The sequence below is a fragment of the Cladophialophora psammophila genome (assembly GCF_000585535.1).
Source record: "Cladophialophora psammophila CBS 110553 chromosome Unknown aczJe-supercont1.1, whole genome shotgun sequence".
NCBI classification, from domain to species: domain Eukaryota; kingdom Fungi; phylum Ascomycota; class Eurotiomycetes; order Chaetothyriales; family Herpotrichiellaceae; genus Cladophialophora; species Cladophialophora psammophila.
The window spans coordinates 86,913-105,196 of record NW_006912922.1 but is presented as its reverse complement, the minus strand read 5'-3'; the positions used below and the strand labels follow the sequence as shown (position 1 = coordinate 105,196).

Sequence of the window (18,284 nt, the reverse complement as noted above, 5' to 3'; positions counted from 1 at the left end):
GTTTGGCTCTAGGAAGAAGATCGAAATAGATCAAGTACGGAATGTTGAAACCACGAACCTCAGCTTCGAGAGTGCTTGGACAACGTAGCATCCGAAAAGAACTCTGAGAGCCGGATTGATAAATTTGGACCTTCCCTCTACCTGCGTAGAACTGCCATTCAACACAGCTTGGTCTAATGACTGACAGGACCCATTTGTTTTCCAGCGTCTGATGAAGTAAACGACAACGCAAGATTGGCTTTGGCAGAACAATTGAAGAATGAAGGAGCACACTGGCTGATGTCATTTTTGGTGTCACGACCGTGTGACTATCATCTTGGTTTTGCAGGCAAGCATTCCCTAAGAGGCGGAGAAAGGATGTTCGCACATGAACGGGAGGCAACAAGCTGTATTCGCTCAGTCGAGAATGCAACAAATGGTGTACTGTACGTACTGCCAACAAAGTTCGAATCAGTTCCTGGACTTCGTAGCTGTTTGCTTGCCGACTCTCTGTGTTCTCAACATCTCAAATCCATGTTCCTGTGGTCGAAGAGAGCACAAAACATCGCATGAGGGCCGGGCAAGGGGTCTTGACTGTCATCACAAAGTTGTAGATGTCTTGCGTGAAGGCTTCGGAGTCGGTAGGGCTCTGTCGGGGTTCATCAGGGCCTCAAAACATAGATCGGATGACTGTCTCAGCTCTCAAGAGGGACACGGAGCCAATAATTTGTGAAGGGTTGAGGAGGGAAATGTAGAGGCGGCAAAGGCGAGCCCGAACTTCTCGTGAATGCCCGAGTAGCTGCGTCCCGTGGTAAGAGTGAACGTCCAGGAGAGAGTCTAAACGAAGGAAAATGTCGTTTCATTTGGATAGAAAGGTACACGACTATAGAGGCCGGTAACAGGCTTTTCGAGCACAAGAGGCAAGCCTTGGGCATTCGAGCAGTTCGTGTTGCCATCAGGCATGCTCAGATGGTCATGATGTTGAAAGGGAGTGGAGTGACAGGCAATCGAGTCGAGACAGAGGTCGTGTAGACGGCAAAAAGGTACCAGGGTTGCAACCCTTTTCAACGCAGTTGGCTAGAAGAAGGATGATGAGTGGATGCGGTAGATACTCGCAGAAGTGAAATGCACATCGAGAGGAAACCGAGCAGAGGAAGGAGATTGAGGACGGCGTTGGGCAGCCGTCATAGTAGCAGCTACTCCGTATTGTGAGAGAGTGATAGGTGGCTGGTCAGGACGATACCAAAGCTCAATGGGCTCGACAGACATTGTCAGATGACAGACACTGAGCAGGATGGTCGATCTCAACCTCGCAAAATCCCAAATTCTTTATCGAGCAACATTGTGGTTGAGGCTTCGAAGATGCGAAGTCATAATATGCTTGATGTATGCTGAGACGCCCGTTCTGTGCTCCCGAGGCTGGACTCTCGCAGTATCATCGTCCCCCGCATTTGATGATGATTGATAATAACCAACTCCAACAAGTGCATTGATATATCCCGTTTGGATCCCATCATTCGTGATCCATCCTCTATGCGTTCGGTTTGTTCACGTAGGCTCCTACAGTCTCACGGCCCGTATCGTCTCTTTTGCAATCCATCCCTGTCATTCAGAGCCCACGGCGCCAAAATCACCCAACGCAGCACCATGTCATCCGCAGAGTTCCCTCCGCCTCAACTTAGATCTGCCGCTGAGGATGTCGCGACCCTCCTCAAGTCTCGAGGCGAATCCATCTGCGTGGCAGAAACCGCTGCTGGAGGCCTCATCTCCGCCTCGCTGCTCGCGACCCCAGGCGCAAGCAGGATCTACAAAGGCGGCTTGACGCTGTACACCTTGGAATCCAGGATTGCCTTCGCTGGCTGGACGCAAAAGAACATAGACAATTACGACGGTCCGACCCCGGAGCTGGTGGAAGGGCTGGCTAAGAACGTGAGGGAAAAACTGCAAGGAACTTATTGCGTTGGTGAGGTACGTACTCGCCCTTCACTCTCAACATGTAGATCACACAACGGCCTCGAATCCGAGACGTCTGGCTTACTCGACTGCTCTCGATACAACAGTCAGGCACAGCAGGACCGACCGCCAGTGGGAACACCCCGAACAGGCAGCCGTAAGTGATCTCCTGGATCCAGAATCCTCCTCACACGCCTCACACCAACACGCCTCGATACGGACATGTGAAGCTGACACGAGGCGGAAATCCACAGGGGGTACGTCGCATTGGCTGTGGTGGGCGAAAAGGGCAGTTTAAACAAGGATCTGGACACGGGGCTGGGGAATGATAGGCAAGCCAACATGGTGGCATTTGCAATTGCCGCGCTTCAGCTGGTCAAGGACTTCATCTTGTCGACCGAGAATAACGGCGGTGACCGGGGTGGGAAAATCTGAAAGCACCAAAGAGTGTGTGACACTGATGACGGACTGGATTCGAACAAGTGGCCCGTGCAGCTGTGGCTGGACTATCACGCGCTGGTCCTTGCTGGCCCTTGCTGGTCCCAGCAGCCTTTCTGCTTTCAAAGTCCAAAATGAACTACATCACCACTCTGTTTGAAGCGGTCGCCTGCCGACGTACCCAGTAGTTTGCAGTCGTCTGATGTAGCTCTGAATGGCTTGCCCGTCTTCCCAACATCCGGCATTTCTTTTCGAGACTCTTGGAGTGGAGTGACCAGCCCGCGCAAGGGCGACGCAGCAAAGGGACAGAAAAGAGGTGACACATCACATTTCCACGCCACGGGTTGACCGGGGTATGTATGGGGTGGCTTTGTGTGACCCGTCAGTCCCCCACTCAGCATCGCACAACGCCATGCAGCATTTGTGGTTGACCTGTCAATCTCGCATTGTCGAACCTTGGAAAACCCGTTGACACGGAGTACGGGCAAGGACAAGGTTTGCTTTTCGGGGCCAACCATCGCAACGTGCCAAGTTTCGTTGGGAAGCAGGCATCTCATCCTGATGTTCGGATCGAAAACTTCGGATCGAGGTTCGACCTAATAGTTGTGCCACAATCTAGCGAAATGAGCGCGTGGAGGGAAGCAAGGTCCAGAATAGTGCTGCCCGCCTCACCTCTTTTCATCCTGCCAGCTTCCGATCGCCAAATGTAGCAGAAGCAAAGGACTTTACGCGTGGACGATCAAATCGGGACTGATCGCGACGGCGCTCTCAGGTGGGTAGAAGCAAGCGATTGGGAGTGTCGCGACATGCCAAGCGGCCGTAGCAAACTCCCAACTCTCGACGTGCTTTCAAACCTGTCTCGTGATACGGGCGTGGTCTTGTTTTTGACAGCTGTCAGTTCTTGAACCAACCAGGCGTGAATCAACTGCAAACAATCATGCCCTCTTGTCAACAACGGTGGGCAAAAGGGGAGGATGAGAAACCCAGGCTCTGGAAGCCGAGAGAGGAAAATAAACAGCTTGCAGGATGGAAAGGATGTGGGACGCGCGCGGGCAAGTCTGGCCAGGGTGCCGCCCTTCCCGACAGGTTTGTTTTGCGACATGCGAAAGGATCGGCCATCATGTTTGATGTTCGACAGCCAAACCCCGACAACTTAGGTATTGCCCACGCCGCGGATATCACCAGGAATGGTGAGCAGAGCCAAGAATACTCGGTATATTGGCCGTGCCGGGCGATTTCAGAAGACGCGGTGAGGAAGGATGACCTCGCGATCGAGCCAATCGTTCTTGTCGGTGTGAAAAATGAGGCGAGTGGGGGGGTCAGGCCCATTGGCGGAAGAGGAAGGCAGTCGCAAAGTGACGGGCACATTCCTTGTCTTGCATTTTTGCTGCCTCTTTGTATGCTCTGCCCTTGTTCAGTAACGCAGCAGACGATCGAGCCCTGAAGGCTCCAGATCCTTGAAGGTCAGATTCAAGTATCCAGCGTAGATGGATCTCGGTGCCAAATATTGGCGCACACCGAATTCCCCCTCTGATCTCCGTCTTTGCCCGTCTTCTCATGCCCCATTTTGAACCGGACATGGACGTTCAGTAGAACATTTTCCCGGCGGCGTAGCCCGTCTGCATGTTGCTCAAACCGGACCGCCAATTGGAATGCATGGCTGTCATCCCTGGCTTGCTGGGTTTCAGATCCGTTGTTTGATCTTCCTCGCTATCAGAGCGCAAAGCGAGCCAAGGATTCGCTTCGCGGTCCACAACACCTGTCACTCCGTGCTTTGCTTGCCAAACCGCCTCTCCGTCCACCTGCTGGATCCGAAAATTTGGCTTGGTCAGGCTTGTTGATACTATCTTGCTGACCTCCTTCTGCCTTTAGCACGGTTCCCAATTCCGGGAGCAACAAGCATCTTGCTTTGCGAATTGTCTAACGCCACCGGAACCAAGTTTTTGACATTTGCCATTCCTTGAAGCCGATTTGCCAATGGCCTGATTCACCGTCTCTGAATGTTGAAGCCAGAAACTCTTTTGGAGAGTGATCCGGTGCTGCGGCCCACGTGGCAATGAGAAGGCTAGCACTGGTGGAGGCTTTGATTGATTGAAGGACTCCGGTGGGATGCTTTCCCACCCGCTAATCTAATGGGACTAACCAGTACCCGGTACATACCGTACCAACTATAGATACCTCCTACAAAGAGGAGTTGTCGCGGCTGGTGCGTGTCTTTTCTGACCGAGAACCACCGGTTTGGGCCTTCCAGAGGCGCTTGGAAATAACTCGAACAGGTAAAGTCGGATTTGCTGAAATGCGCCAGAGGCAAAGTCCGCGTGATTCAAACTCCGAGATATCTCTCAAAGCCAGTTTACCCTGTTTCTACCGACTACGTCGGACTTTTAAGTTGGATCGGTCTCTGTACAAGTCCAGTAAGAAAATTGGCTGCCTCCCGTCGGAACATGCCCCGACCACGCCACCAGCGGATGCTGCTACAAGTGGTGGAGTTCGACGCCGATTTACTCATGCCTGGCGGTCAGTCGCTGGGAGGACAATACTGTGGTAACTGTGAATGCTGGAGCGTTCAATTACGACCGGGAAACGAGCCTGGTGGCAGTCGAAAGTTTCGCGAATTCGGTCTTGTGCTTGTCATGCATAAATGTTTCATGGTGGACATCGATATGCACGGGCCCATTGCCAAGGCTGGTGGCTGCTGATGTGATGGGCGATGGACATTTTTCGGGGGGGGGAGGGTGGGAAGAGGGAGAATGGATCGTCAGGCGCGGATTCCTGGCCTGGTGGTCGACCGAGAAGGAAGATGGGTGCACTAGAGCATTGTGTGGTGCTTTTTCTCGTCCTTTGCACCCGACGGAGGAGACTAGTGAACGGCCCCTGTGACCTGAAGGACCTCTTTGGCTTTGTAGGAATCTTTGTATCATGTCATCTCTTGCTCTGCAACGGTGTTTCTCTTGATGGGAAGTTGTTGTCTTTCTACTTCAAGTAGTGCGATTCCCGAACCAAGGCACTGGGTTCGAAGCCCCGCGCCCCGAAACCCAGACACCCTCGTTCACCGCGAAGATTTTTTTTTTTGCTTACCGAGTCTGGTTTCACTCGCCCTCTTATGGGATATCCATGTTTCCGGATTCTTCTTCAGCAGGGCCGGGGTGTTGTTACGATCTGTGGCGTCTGCAGACTGGCTTCCTACCATTGGCGTGTCGCCAAGGAGCTAGGCAGTCGACGTCTGATTGATTCAAGGGAAACCCTTCATCGCCGACACACATGGCGTCCAAGCTGCCCTCCCTCAGTCGTGACGAAGACTAGAGCTTCTTGATGACATCCATCACCATTTCCACTGGTCGACAAGCCCAAAGTTGCGTCTGCTGTCGGTCTGTAACAATGTTGATACTTTTTTGTTGCAAAGAATGTGGTCGGGCTATGGAGAGCAAAGTGACATCATGTTTGCCACAACGGCAGTACCTACCAGGTACAATATGGCAGATCCCTGCTGGATTATCATCTACCACATGCAAGGATGTCAAGATGCTCAGGATCCATTTCGGGCAGGGGATCAGACACAATATGAAATGGGTCTTTTTTGGTGTCCCGCGCGAGGAAAGGGGGCATCCATGCCTGCTTTTCTGTTCTGGACCAGGACACTGCAACTCTGCCCACATCTTCCAAATTGCTTCAAGTCAACGTGGGAAGTGGGGCTGTGGTTGTCGACGGCCCCTCGTGTGGGTGGAAAGAAAAACGTCTCGAATAATCCAGAAGCCGAAATGAGCTTCCAAGGGAAAAAGGAGGTGGAGCACAATGTCGTCCTCCAGCTACTTACGTCCTGAACATTTTCGAGGAAAGGTTGCCAGAAGATTAGTATCACTGGTCTACCATTAGTTCTGTTCCAGGAGATGACTCGAGAGTTAGCTAGCTTGGACGATAAAGTGCGGTAGCCCAACTAGATTTGTTTGTGGCTGCGGAAATGCGATGCCTTCCTGGTGACTGCCGCAGGCTCTGTCCAAGCTGAGCAAGACACTTATTCGTACGCAGCTTCGGATCCGGAATTAACAAGGAAAGGTACCTGCGGCGGAGTTGAACAAAGCGTGCACATTTCAGTCGCTAATCGGGGGCTCACTTGCGCCTCGCATCGAAGCGAAACAAGGAGTCTGACGATCCAGTGGTACGAGTCGACGAGTGGGAGCTGGAGACACCCATCGCCGTCAAAGTGGCTTGCTGCAGAGGCCCGAAAGGGAGCAACGCGCCGTTTCAACGGCCTCGTTTAGGCCGTCAATAGGCCCGAAGAGACCAAGGCGGTTTGTAAGGACGCAATTGTGGCAGTACTGAACGCTGGTGCCGTTGTGCTGGACCTTCGCCACGTGGGTGCAAGTGGCGGGGAACCCGGGCCTGCTGGTGGTGGTGGTGGTGGCGGCAGCGGCCAGCTGCGTGATTGTGCGTGCGAGGTATGGCGAATGAGTAAAGCCACTCCGGCCGGGTGTCTGTCAGGGGCAGATGCACCTCTAGCAAAGCACCAGTCATATCTTCAAAGGGCCGACTTGTTTCCTTAGTGGACGATAAAAGGCTCCGACAACAGACTTCGCTAGCTGCCAAGGTAGAAGCCCCGCCATATTGGGTCAACTGAAACCTCGATTCCGTTACACTCTTTCGTAATCAGTCCTGGAAATGAAATCAACCTTGGTGGCTCGGTTGGTGGATGGGCACCATGGCGTCTTTCTGACTTGCACAAGCTGACTCGCATGGAACTGGGGGAGCGACGTCGATGGAATCGATCTCAGATGGGCCTGTCGATTAAATTGGGTATCAAGAGATATGATAATGAGGCCGGATGTTGCGAGTTGCGATTGTGTTGCACGCTGGGTCGGGGATTCTTGGTTGCGGTGATGGATGCTTTGCGCCGGTTGTGTGCATCATCCAGGTTTGCTGCCCGCCGAGACACAAGATTAAATTGGAGATCGGGAGGGTCAGGATCAGCGTAAGGGTTACCCATGGGAACAGGCTGGTGGGCGCACCAACGCCAGTAAATCGCGTCCACAACCACAACCTCGGGGACCGGATTTGAGGGATCGCCCCTCTGCTGTGATGAGCAACTAGGTAAGTGCCTTCGTTCGGTGCTCGTATATTGCTGCTGGTCCTTAGTAGTCGAGACAACATTGCTGCCCAACCTGCCCAGGGTCGTGTTGATCGGCTGCGTACTCGGTAAGTACTCCATCCTCGTTCTGTGTGGCTTTCTGGGGCAGCTCCGGATAATAATTCCCGATATCTTTGTACTGAATCTCCAAGGGCCGAAGGGTGACTCTACTATACCTATTGCAGACACTGGGCGTTCTCCTGCGAGTGAAATGGCAATACGGGCATTGGCGTTGGCCACCATGTCCTTTTTGGGTTTACGCAATCGGAGCGCTTCCGCTCATGCATTACTAACAAGTAGGTACGAAGTAGCGAGGCAGGCCGGTACCTCAATGCTTCCCAGTTCTGCCCAGTGTCTTAGAGACTCATTACACGGACACACATTGTGCACTCCAGCCATGTTACTTTGTATAGGTACTCCATATTGAAGGTGACCCTTGCTCTTTCTCTAAAGAGTTCATCACCACCAAATCTAGGTAAGTAATCAGCACGTCTAGGACCTCGAACGTCTGATGGCTCCGCCTACACACTTGTAGCCGGCCTAAAGGAGTACTTGTACAAACAAGTGCTGAGCACCTGGTATCAACTAAAAGATTCTCGGAAGACCGCGAAAAGCCGACTCCTCGATTGGGCGGAGCGCGATCCGGGGCAATCCGGTTCGGATGCAACGACTATGACTCCTCGAACCACAAAGACAAAGAATAGGCGAGCTTGGCAGCATTTGACTCCAGGGCTAAAAAGCCAGTCAGTCGCGATTCGTAATAATATGCAGAGTTTGCTGAGAGGCTTGGTGTTTCAGATGAGAATTTTCACTTCACTTGTTCCCTCGTACCGACGCATCCCTCGAGACAGTGAATATCGTGGATCGACAGCGATTTGGTGCTGCGCACTGGAATATCTCGATGAATGACGAGTCGTGTTCGAGGCCAGTTTCACCAAACCTCTTCTCGGAAATGAGAGCATGATGCGAAGGGAGGATTCTCGTGGGAAGCTCCGAGAATGATTGGCGGATCATAACTCGGCGCCGGACCGCCGTAGCCCTTCTACTTTTCCAGTTGCCGGCATTCACGCCCACACATGGGAGAGGGCGGAGCCATCCGAACCCTCTGTATTGATTATGGGGGTGTTATTAAATAGTAGACAACCCAGAAGCGAGGATCAAGATGAAACGACCAACTCGGAGAATTCGGAAGCCGCACGAGTTCGGCGGGCAGTTTCCGTCTGCTTGACTTTATTTCAGTCCGTCATTGTGAACCTTCTCGGACTCTATTCCTGACATGGTCAAGGGTCAGAGTATCAAAGTGATGGTCCTCTCCAAGTTGGGGAAAGAGATTTGACCGACATCCCATTCTTATTGCTGAGCAATGTGCGCATACTTAGGTAGACCCGACCGACCATTGCGTGATCCACCTCGTCTGAATCATCCAAACACCTCTGACGTGAAAGAAGATGACTCGGTGATGGACGATATTCGGGCACGGTGGAGGCTGGAGGGGCAATTCTTTCCAAGATTCCAGGTAAAAGACCCCCTGAAAGGTAGAGACAGCGAGGCCCGCTAGCGGCAGGACTCGACAGAAAGGTCAAAAAGAATTGTGGCTCATGGAGCCTTAAAGACACTGTCGGGTCGCGAGAAGGATGGGGGATGAGGTCAAGAGGTCCCTCCCAGGAAACAACAATGGCATAGGCAGCAAGAGCGCGAAACAGTGTATGTATAGGTACGAAGGGCCCAGGAGTAGCAGGTTTTGACCTGATGGTAGTGATGCCAAACTTTGATGATTGTAACGGACGGTTCTGTCACGCTGTCAGGTAGACGGGCGAAGGAGTCGTCAGGTGGACACGAAAGCGACTCTAACGGTCTATCTAGAGCACGAGCATCGCTCTCTTTTCTCTTGCAGACCTGAATGACGCGCAGGAGGCGCCAGGGCTTCCTTTAGGAGTGGAAAAAAAGAGGGGCAGAAGATGTGGTACACAGAGGACATTGTTACAAAAAGGTGTACCCAGTACTTACGGAGCACTCGGCTTAACAAGGAAGGGCACCAAGGGCCTAAGGGGAGGTTGTGAGAGGCGAGGTAGATCATTGCCTGCGAATATAAGAACAACGTCGACTGTGCCTGACTCGACGCTGAGTCCCGCGCGTGTTATGTGCCCCAGGAAGGTTCCTAGGTACCTTCCAAAAAGTACCCGAAGAGGCCCACAGGCCTGAAGATGATGATTTCCAGGCATGTACCTGGTACCTCGGTACGCGGGTCAGGCGAGATAATTTCCAATCGCTCACGCGGCCCGTAGGCCAATCAGTGGGCGCTTGACAACCCCCCAAACCCCCAACGGTTCTTTTCCCCGACAGTTATGTTGAGATCTTTGAGGCTTAAGGAAGAGTGGACGGAGATGGAAAGTCCTCACTCATGGCTTTCTATTAATCACCTACCTAAGTACTGAGGTAGAATCAATGACTCGCTGTGAGAAGCTCGCAAAAGGGCCTAACTATAAGGACTGTGCTAGGTAGGGTACGAGGTAAACGACCAAGGTCCAGGCTCTCTGGGTGGGCAAGGTGGGCCACGACGAGAGGAGCCAAAAAATCATGGGTCTGACACATGACGGAGAAGTCACTTGACTTTTGCAGCCAGGAATCAGGAATCCATCCTTTACCATTGGCAGAGACTACGGAGTACGGGTGGCTGGCTCGCTGAGTCTTCGTGGTGTGTCTCTGGAGATATGCGATGGTTCGTAGGTACTACTGTATGTACCTAAGTAACGTGTACTCACCGACTCGATCCGATGCCATAGAGTAGACTCACAGTACATAGTGTATAAGGAATAAGCCATTATCATCAACCCTCCCAGTTGTATCGAGTGGCTAATCCATCAAGGCTTCTCGCTGGGCGGACCTGACACTTCCTCGCCACCCAACCAACCAGGCACTCCGCGTGCTTTTCGTATCATTCCCCTCCTATTTCATCATCTTGGCAGACATCTCCTTACCTACCGAGTACTTGTATGAACCTGGTAGCTGGAGCTTGTAACGTTCCATTCTCGACCTCACTTGTGCCTCTATTTGCACAGCTACGAGCTCCGAGCTCCGGCCTGGGCTGGGCTGGACGGACATTCCGTTCTCGTCTCGACTTCACCGAACCTTATTGTTCCGAGTTCGCAACAGGTACGATACGAGCACTGACAGATTCCACATCGCGCGAAAGTAGGCTGGTTACTTGTGTTAACAAGCGGGCAGGTGTGGGCGGGGGGCTGTGGGCTGTGGGCTCCTGACGCCTCCCTCGGTGCTGAGACCTCAGACCTGGACTAAGTATCCCGATTACCATTCGGTGCCATTCTCCTGGGTAGGATCCCCCCTTCCCCCCTTGGCTTTGGGGTGCTTGGGTTTTGGGCACCAGCACTAGACGGGTTGGACGGACCAGGGGGGCCCTCTCCTTGGGAGCTTGGGATTGCCCCCTGCCCTGCTAACTCCGACCTGCCTCGTCTCCCCCTCCTCAGTGCGGTATTAGGCTCTTAGGCTCATTTTTTTTAGGTGCTCTGGCCCTTGGACCCCCGGCGGCTCCTGAACCTTCTTAGGCTTTTCTTTTCTCGCTGGCTGTCAAACGCCCATCCCATCGTCGCTTTTGCCTCACTCCTCACTGTTCACTTACAAACAGACCCGCAACCTCACCCTTCTGGTCGAGCTTCGAACCTGTCCCAATCCTTCAAAACCACTACCACTACTCGACTCCACCCCTGTCAGTCTTGTCCTCGACCTAGCCCCAGCCCGCAACACAGATCGACGGCAGGGCATCGACCACACAGACACACGCTACCACCAGCCGGACAAGAGTAGCTTCTTTCGCTGCCATCTCTGCCTCTTGAACACAAGTTATCTCGACCGTTCGCACCGCTTGCTGCCCGCCGCTTCCACCCACCTTCCCCCCCCCCAATCCCATCCCATCATCATCCCATCTATCCGTCACCACACTACTTTTAGTCTCTCCTTCAGGCTTCAGTCCCTTCTTTCCAACCGTGATCGACCGCTTCCTAAAAAATTATTCCCTCGACTGCTTGCTTCATTCTCCAAAACCGTCGCCCTGCCCGGTTTTGAATCCCCCAGCATTCGTCCGATCAGCCTCGCTCGAATGATGATCAGCTCTCTCTCTGGAACACGGAGCTCTGTGTAGCTTTTGGGCATCCATCTCGCCCTCGAGAAAGCTCCCTCGCCTCGGTTGCTTCCCCACCACAACTTCCCGAAGCACCATCACGAAAGGTGTGAGAGACACCTCTTTTTCTGGGTTTCATTTGGGTTCGGTCGACAATCCGTCAACATCCATCAACGGGTCGAACCAGGAGGAGACTCTTGTCCTTGCTGCCCAAAGGGAAAAGCCCCCAATTTGCCCTTGACGGCCTCGCGACGGCGACATCCACTCCACATCTCTCGAAAATAAGAATAGCGCTCCCAACTGGGCCGCGACATCCATCTCGTTCTCGACGTCGCTACCCAATCCTGGACGTCACAAACTCGAAAAAGCTCGCCTTTCGCAATTCTGCATCTGAATCTGATCTCGAGTTTTCCTTTCCCAGTCATCGGTCCACAGCTGTGGGATTTGTTTGCGTTCTGGGAGGGTTATTTGGTTTGCTTTGTTGATTACGAGACCGCCACCACCAATCCGCCTTTCAATCGCAACCATCATTCTGCGACCCGTCGACGACCGGGTTGCAATCCAGTCCACCTAGTCAATAATTCTCTGGTTGCGGTGCGTCCCTGCGGGCTTGCTATAGTCAAGGAGAGGCACGTTCCGAAAGTAGCAAGCAACCCCGCCTCGCAGACGTGCACTGTTTGGTCTCCCATTTTTCCACCAACCGCAAATCTTCCTCTGCCAACTGGACCTCAGGCAACCGAACCCGCACAAGGTGAACCCGGACGTGCGACAGCAGGAGTTTTATGCAGCCTGGCGAATGCGTCGTATACCGATTTGCCATGAGCCTTTCCTGTTGATCGCGTGTTCCGCTTTCGCCGCTGCATAAGGTCATGCCGCATTTGCTGTACCACGTTCCCTTGGGTATAGAGACGTGGGAGGCACGGGCTTGTTGGTTGCTGCCAGGCATAGGATCCCAGGTTGAAAATGGATGAAGTCGGTGACGTGGATATCAAACACGAGCGACCCCATCCGTACGGCCAACCACCGCCAGGTCCTATCCACCGTATGCCACCAGCCGAGACCCCTACGTCGTACAGCTATCCTCCTCCGCCAGGCGCAGGTATGCCACCGCCGGCGCCGGCGTGGAACCCGACGCCCTCACCCTACAACGATTCCGCGGAACACCGTCCTCCGCCCCCAGACATCCCTCATCAATCGCCTTATCCTCCACCACCTCAGTCCTCATATCCTCCAACCCATCCCCCACCGAGTAGAGAACCCTCTGGTTATCCTCCAGACCCAGGTTACGGTCGTCCAGGCAGTGTATCGGGCCCTTCCAGGTCCCCAGCCGATGTTCAACAACAACAACCGCCCCCATATCACCCTGTGAGTAGCAATCCCCACGAAGCTCCGTACTATCCCCCCCCAACCGACTACAGACCGCGTCATGCCTACCCAGGGCCCGAACCCCAGATCAACGGAACTCACCAGCAGCCTCCGCTTCACGTTGTGACAGGTCATGAGATGATGCCTGGGCAGCCTCCGGGCCCACCGGCTTATGGCCCTCCTTCAGCGGGCCCAATTCCGCCGGCCGGTCCGTACGCATACCCTTATCCCTACCCTCAAGAACACAGACGGAAACCGGTTCGGGCCGCACAAGCTTGCGATTCGTGCCGTCAACGAAAGGCGAAATGCGACGAGGGCAGACCCGAGTGTCAACATTGTAAAGACAATGGGCTGAAATGCTCATATCGAGAGATCCCCCCACAAAAATCAGAGAAGCAAGTTCTTGCTATTACCGCTCAGTTAGACTCTTTGGCCGAGGACGTGAAAACGTTGGCACAGAAAGCTCAGGAGCGGGACGAGAAGATGGATCAACTCCTCAAGCAACAAGATGACAAGATCAACCTGTTGCTAGATCATTTCATGCAGGCACGAGCGGAACCTCCTGCGACCGTCGACGTATTAATGGCAGAGTCCATGGCAGAGCAGCAAAGTTCGACTGTGATCAAATCGCGGGAAGCACCCAGTCCCGCTCCACCACCACCGCATCCGATGTTCCGCCGGCAGGGGAGTTCCGAAATCAGGTCTGGCTACTCGCAGTCCCAGAACCCATCGGCCGCGTCCGTCATGATGCAAATGCGAAATTCTGAGACAGACAGCATGGATACGCCTATGCCGGCCAGGCATACAACCGCCGCGCAGAACCTCGTTGCTTGGCCATCAATCAAGGCCCTGATCCCCAGAGGGATAACCCCGTCGTACGTGTTGGACGAGGAAACCAGCAGAGGCCTCTTGAGACTTTATGGCTGCGGTGAAGGCGAGGACAAAGGCGATGGGCATGAAGGCGCTCCGAGTCCAGCTCACAGCAACTCATCTGAAGGGCGACGCACGGATGACGACACGTCTTCATCACCGCACGGGGTTTGGGGAAGCGGACAGTTGCATGTGCCGATGGCAAATCAGAACCATACTGCTCGGGAACACCCCGGTGGCCTGAGCCCTAGTGGTGGATTGATGCTGGATTCGGAAGCAGTCGATCGATTCTTTCGGAGTTTTATGGAAAATATGCATATCCTACACCCCTTTCTTGAGCCAAAAGTCCTCCGGATCATGGTTCAGTCCTTCAAGAGAAAGTACAGTTGGGATTATCGGGCCGCGCAACAGGTTACGGCTATTGGCAATAAGCGCAAGCGGGAGACGACTGACTCGCCGACCTCAATGGATGACTATAACAGTAGTCGCCCCCACCAGCCCAGGGGTTATAATACCGCAGTGGCTCCAATCGAGCATTCGGTTGCAAATGCCATTGTCTTGCTGGTGTTGGCGCTGGGCAAGATCACCTCACATCGCGATCCTTTGCCAGGACCTGCGTCAACGGCCACGATGCGCACTTCGACACCCCATAGCGCGCTGTACTCGGACCTTCCGATGCCCATGTCGGCGCCCACCTCTCCATTTAACCATCAGTCCAACTTGAACGGCACGGTTTCGAGTCCAGCAAATCCGCAGGGCAAGAATATGGATGTCATCCCGGGACTCGCGTACTTTGCCATAGCTGCAGACATCCTGGGAGAGCTGCCGGGAGGTGCCGATGTATCGCACATTCAAGCCTATCTACTTGCGGGTCTGTATATGGGGCAACTAGCACGCATCCTGCCGAGTTATTTCTATATCAACAAGGCTTGCGTTGCAGCTCAAATCCTCCTCGAGTCGACCCCTTATGTAAACAACACCATGAAGCCCGCTCGTCGGAATTTAATCAATTTTGCATTCTGGTCATGCTTACAATTAGAGAGCGATATTGCAGCCGAGTTGGAATTGCCTCTTAGCGGGATTGGTCGCTATGAGAGCCCTCAGCACAAAGAGTTTCCGACGAGTATTACACTAGAGAGGATTCCAGAGTCCGCTGGGGACGACGACATACTGAGGTTCTATTCCTACCAAATCCAACTGCGGACCACGATCAACAGTGTCCATGCCACACTTTATAGAGAATCGAAGAATCTCCACACAAAACCAAGCGACAGCATAATGTCGGCTCTGGACGACAACTTGGAAAACTGGAGAAAGATGCTGAACGACTGGGATTGGGACGACAACGACCACGAGAGTCCGAACATCAACGTTGCCCGGATGCGAGGAAAATATTACGGTGCTAAATACATTATCTGGCGGCCAACTCTACGGTATGCCCTGTCACAGGCAGCGATTCCCACCACCAAACCCATCAAAAGCCGACCATCAGAATCGCCTGCGGGCTACGGGCAATCATCCGAGGTGACTTCGCCAGCAGTTTCGCACCTCAATACTCCTCAGCAATATGGCAGAGACGTTCCCTCCATGCGTCCTGAATTGTTAGAAGGCTCGAGGAAGTGTATCGAGGCCGCAATTCGCAGTACTACGTCCTTCGACAAAGTTCCCCGCCGTCTCGTTGTAACCAACATCTTCGGCACGGCTCACGCGTGAGTACAACCATCTTTGCACGGTTTCCAAGTGTAAATTGACTGACATGGGGTTTGCAGACAATTCGGGAACATGCTGGTGCTGTATGCGACCTACACCTCGCCTCACCCAGGGTTAAGCTCGCTGGTGCAGGAAGACGTGTTACGGCGGTTGCACGACCGTACAGTCAGAATTTTGCGGGAGAGTGAGAACATTTCACCGGTGCTAGCCAAGGATCTGAAGATCCTGGAACACGTGCGCATGAAGGTGTTCCCATCCTCGGCGTATCCTCCCGCAAGTACTGGTTCCAGCTTTTCCTCGAGTCGATAATGCCAACCGAGTCGGACCACACGTTTCCAATGCGGGCCAAAATTTTCATTTTCTTTTGTACACCAAGACCTCGATATCCCGGATGGACGCTGTCTCAGAATTTATTGCATGTGTTGCGCTATATATGTGTGTTATGTGGGCAGGTCCTCCATTTCCCTGAAATCTCCTGGCGGCATTTGTCGAAGCGTTCCAGCGAAGAAAACCATCGTCAGCATCGTCGAGTATTTTTGTCAAGTTATCTACCAAAGAGTCATCGTCATCATCAACCACGGAGTTTACGATCATCTGAAATAGCATTATTGCTTCTTAACGGCCGAAGGGGGGCTTTGTGAGTTGTTTGATTGCTAGTTGCGCGAGTGCCACTCTGCGCCCCACGAGAAAGGACGAAGAGAAAAGGGTTCACACATTTATCAATATGGAGAAGAACGACAGGCCCGCAGCAAGAGCCTGTCCAGGCAACTGGTCGCACTCGATGCATTCCGGATCCTCGATCATCTCTTTCTGTGTGGGCGGAGAAACCCAGCAGTCTTTGTCGAAGTATACTATACATATTTTGTTTCTTTTGCAGCGAGGGAGGAGCGGGAGACCAAATCAAGAAGCGCCGGCGGCAGCGGTAGTAGTAGCAACAGAAGAGTGAATATCAACTGCAAATGGAAGAACATTGGAAAGCAGAGGGGGGAGAGGTAGTTTTCATCTTGTGGGTTAGGAGAAGGAGGGACAAAGGCCACGGACAAGGTAATCTGTACACTATCCAACAACAACTCGTACAAAGGACAGAGAGGCCTTCAGGGGGAATCTGCTGTTAAAATGCCATCTAACCAAATACTTATCTTCTTGTGCCTTTTCTTCCCGTTTTCTACCAGTTTCGTTACTTCAGTCTTTCTACCCTGGATTTGACCGTGGCATGTGTTTATGCGCCTTGTTGCCTGCGATTCCAAAGCAGATGCAGAGCAGGCGAAGTGAGTAGTGGCGAGGTTGATAAATGCCAGCACAGCAATCATAGCGGCTCGGAAATGCAGGTACCCGAGCGGGAGGATCACCCAAGTCAAGTGAGTGATCACTTCCGGGGAAAATCCCAAATCTCCCAGTTGAATCGAGAGCGAATATCAATGTAAATCATGACAGACGATCGTCGATCAACTTACTCGCCACATGAGGAACAAGGAGACTGCGAGAACAATACCTCATGGGCCGACAAGGGTCTCTGCTAGAGTCTTTTCCTGATAATCACTCCTTGTTGGATTATTTGGGTTGTTCGATAAGCCACCTGCTCGCGTAGACAGTGTAAATCGCGTATTGTTCGGGATCGTTTTTCACCGCCCACTACATACCTCCATTTTCACTGCTGACTGATTCGGCATGAGCGTTCACTATGTTCGAGGGGCGCAGCCGCTTCCACCTCGTAAGGCAGTGCTCTGAGTCTCAGCAGGAAATCGAGGCATGTCTCATCCAAGCAAAACATTGACCGTTGACGATCCTTCGTGTGGGGAAGGAGGCGGACCGACAACCATTTTCCAGCAATGAAGCATATGTCTGTGGCAAGCGAAATCATAACACTGATAGCACGACGCATGCTCACGGGTGAGTCCTCCAGTGTCTTCTCATCTCGAGGGAGACAGAGAATGGCGGCCTTGGTCCATGACACTTGAGCCGACGAAATAGTGTGGATCGCCACCTTATACCACCCAGAACCTCTCGCTTATTCAGTGCAGCCCCGCCAGCTACCATTGCTACACGCAACCGTAATCTCGGCCATTTCGAAAGCGCCCGCCGTAAGCAGCGCTCTTACAATTACATCCACACAGCTGGCCTCCGCAGCTTTGCTGAGGTTGCGTCAATTACGAATCTCGAAGAAGTGGGCGAAGGATGTGGTCTGTGTGGTATCACCATTGTTGTCGATGATTCGCGGTCCCATGACAAAACTTGGACAAGGCTTGTGTCAAAAAGGGCCCGGGATGAGTTGGCTTTGGAATGGTCTTTACATATCTCGCCGCGGTAGAAGATAGAGCTCGCTGGATATGTAGCATAGATCCAAATGTGCCAAGGAATTGACATCAAGCGCCCTTCCACCATCAGCTTTCCACAGATTGACTTCTTCCGTTCTGTTCCACCTTCGTCTGTTTCTGCATAAGGACTGACTTGGACGTAGTCACCCAGAAAGTGAATTTGCCAGCAATTTTCTTCACCATCATATTCGTAAACCCAAAAATCAGGATTTTGTCTTGGGTTCTTTTCGCAAAAGTGCCTCTGTAGGGGAGACGATAGCCACTATTAGTGCACAGCCAGCAGGCGCATGAACAAGGGACACCTGGTAGTCAAAGATATTCTGAACCACGCGGCGGAGAGACGGGTCGATGTTGTCGAAAGGAGAAAAGTCAACCAATTAACCCTATTTTGCGAAGG

General features: G+C 52.9%; 2 protein-coding genes across 2 annotated transcripts; both read left to right on the top strand.

The window, feature by feature from the left end:
• Window positions 1-1,626: 1,626 nt before the first annotated feature.
• A1O5_00026 (uncharacterized protein) lies at window positions 1,627-2,367 on the top strand (the record flags this gene model as incomplete). The annotated part of the gene is made up of 3 exons (XM_007740647.1): window positions 1,627-1,947; window positions 2,040-2,089; window positions 2,187-2,367. 3 exons carry the CDS (start codon window positions 1,627-1,629, stop codon window positions 2,365-2,367), a joined length of 552 nt encoding a protein of 183 aa, XP_007738837.1.
• A 10,223-nt stretch (window positions 2,368-12,590) lies between these two features.
• On the top strand, window positions 12,591-15,881 carry A1O5_00025 (uncharacterized protein; the record flags this gene model as incomplete). The annotated part of the gene is made up of 2 exons (XM_007740646.1): window positions 12,591-15,571; window positions 15,632-15,881. The coding sequence occupies 2 exons, from the start codon at window positions 12,591-12,593 to the stop codon at window positions 15,879-15,881; spliced, it is 3,231 nt and encodes a 1,076-aa protein (XP_007738836.1).
• Window positions 15,882-18,284: the final 2,403 nt, after the last annotated feature.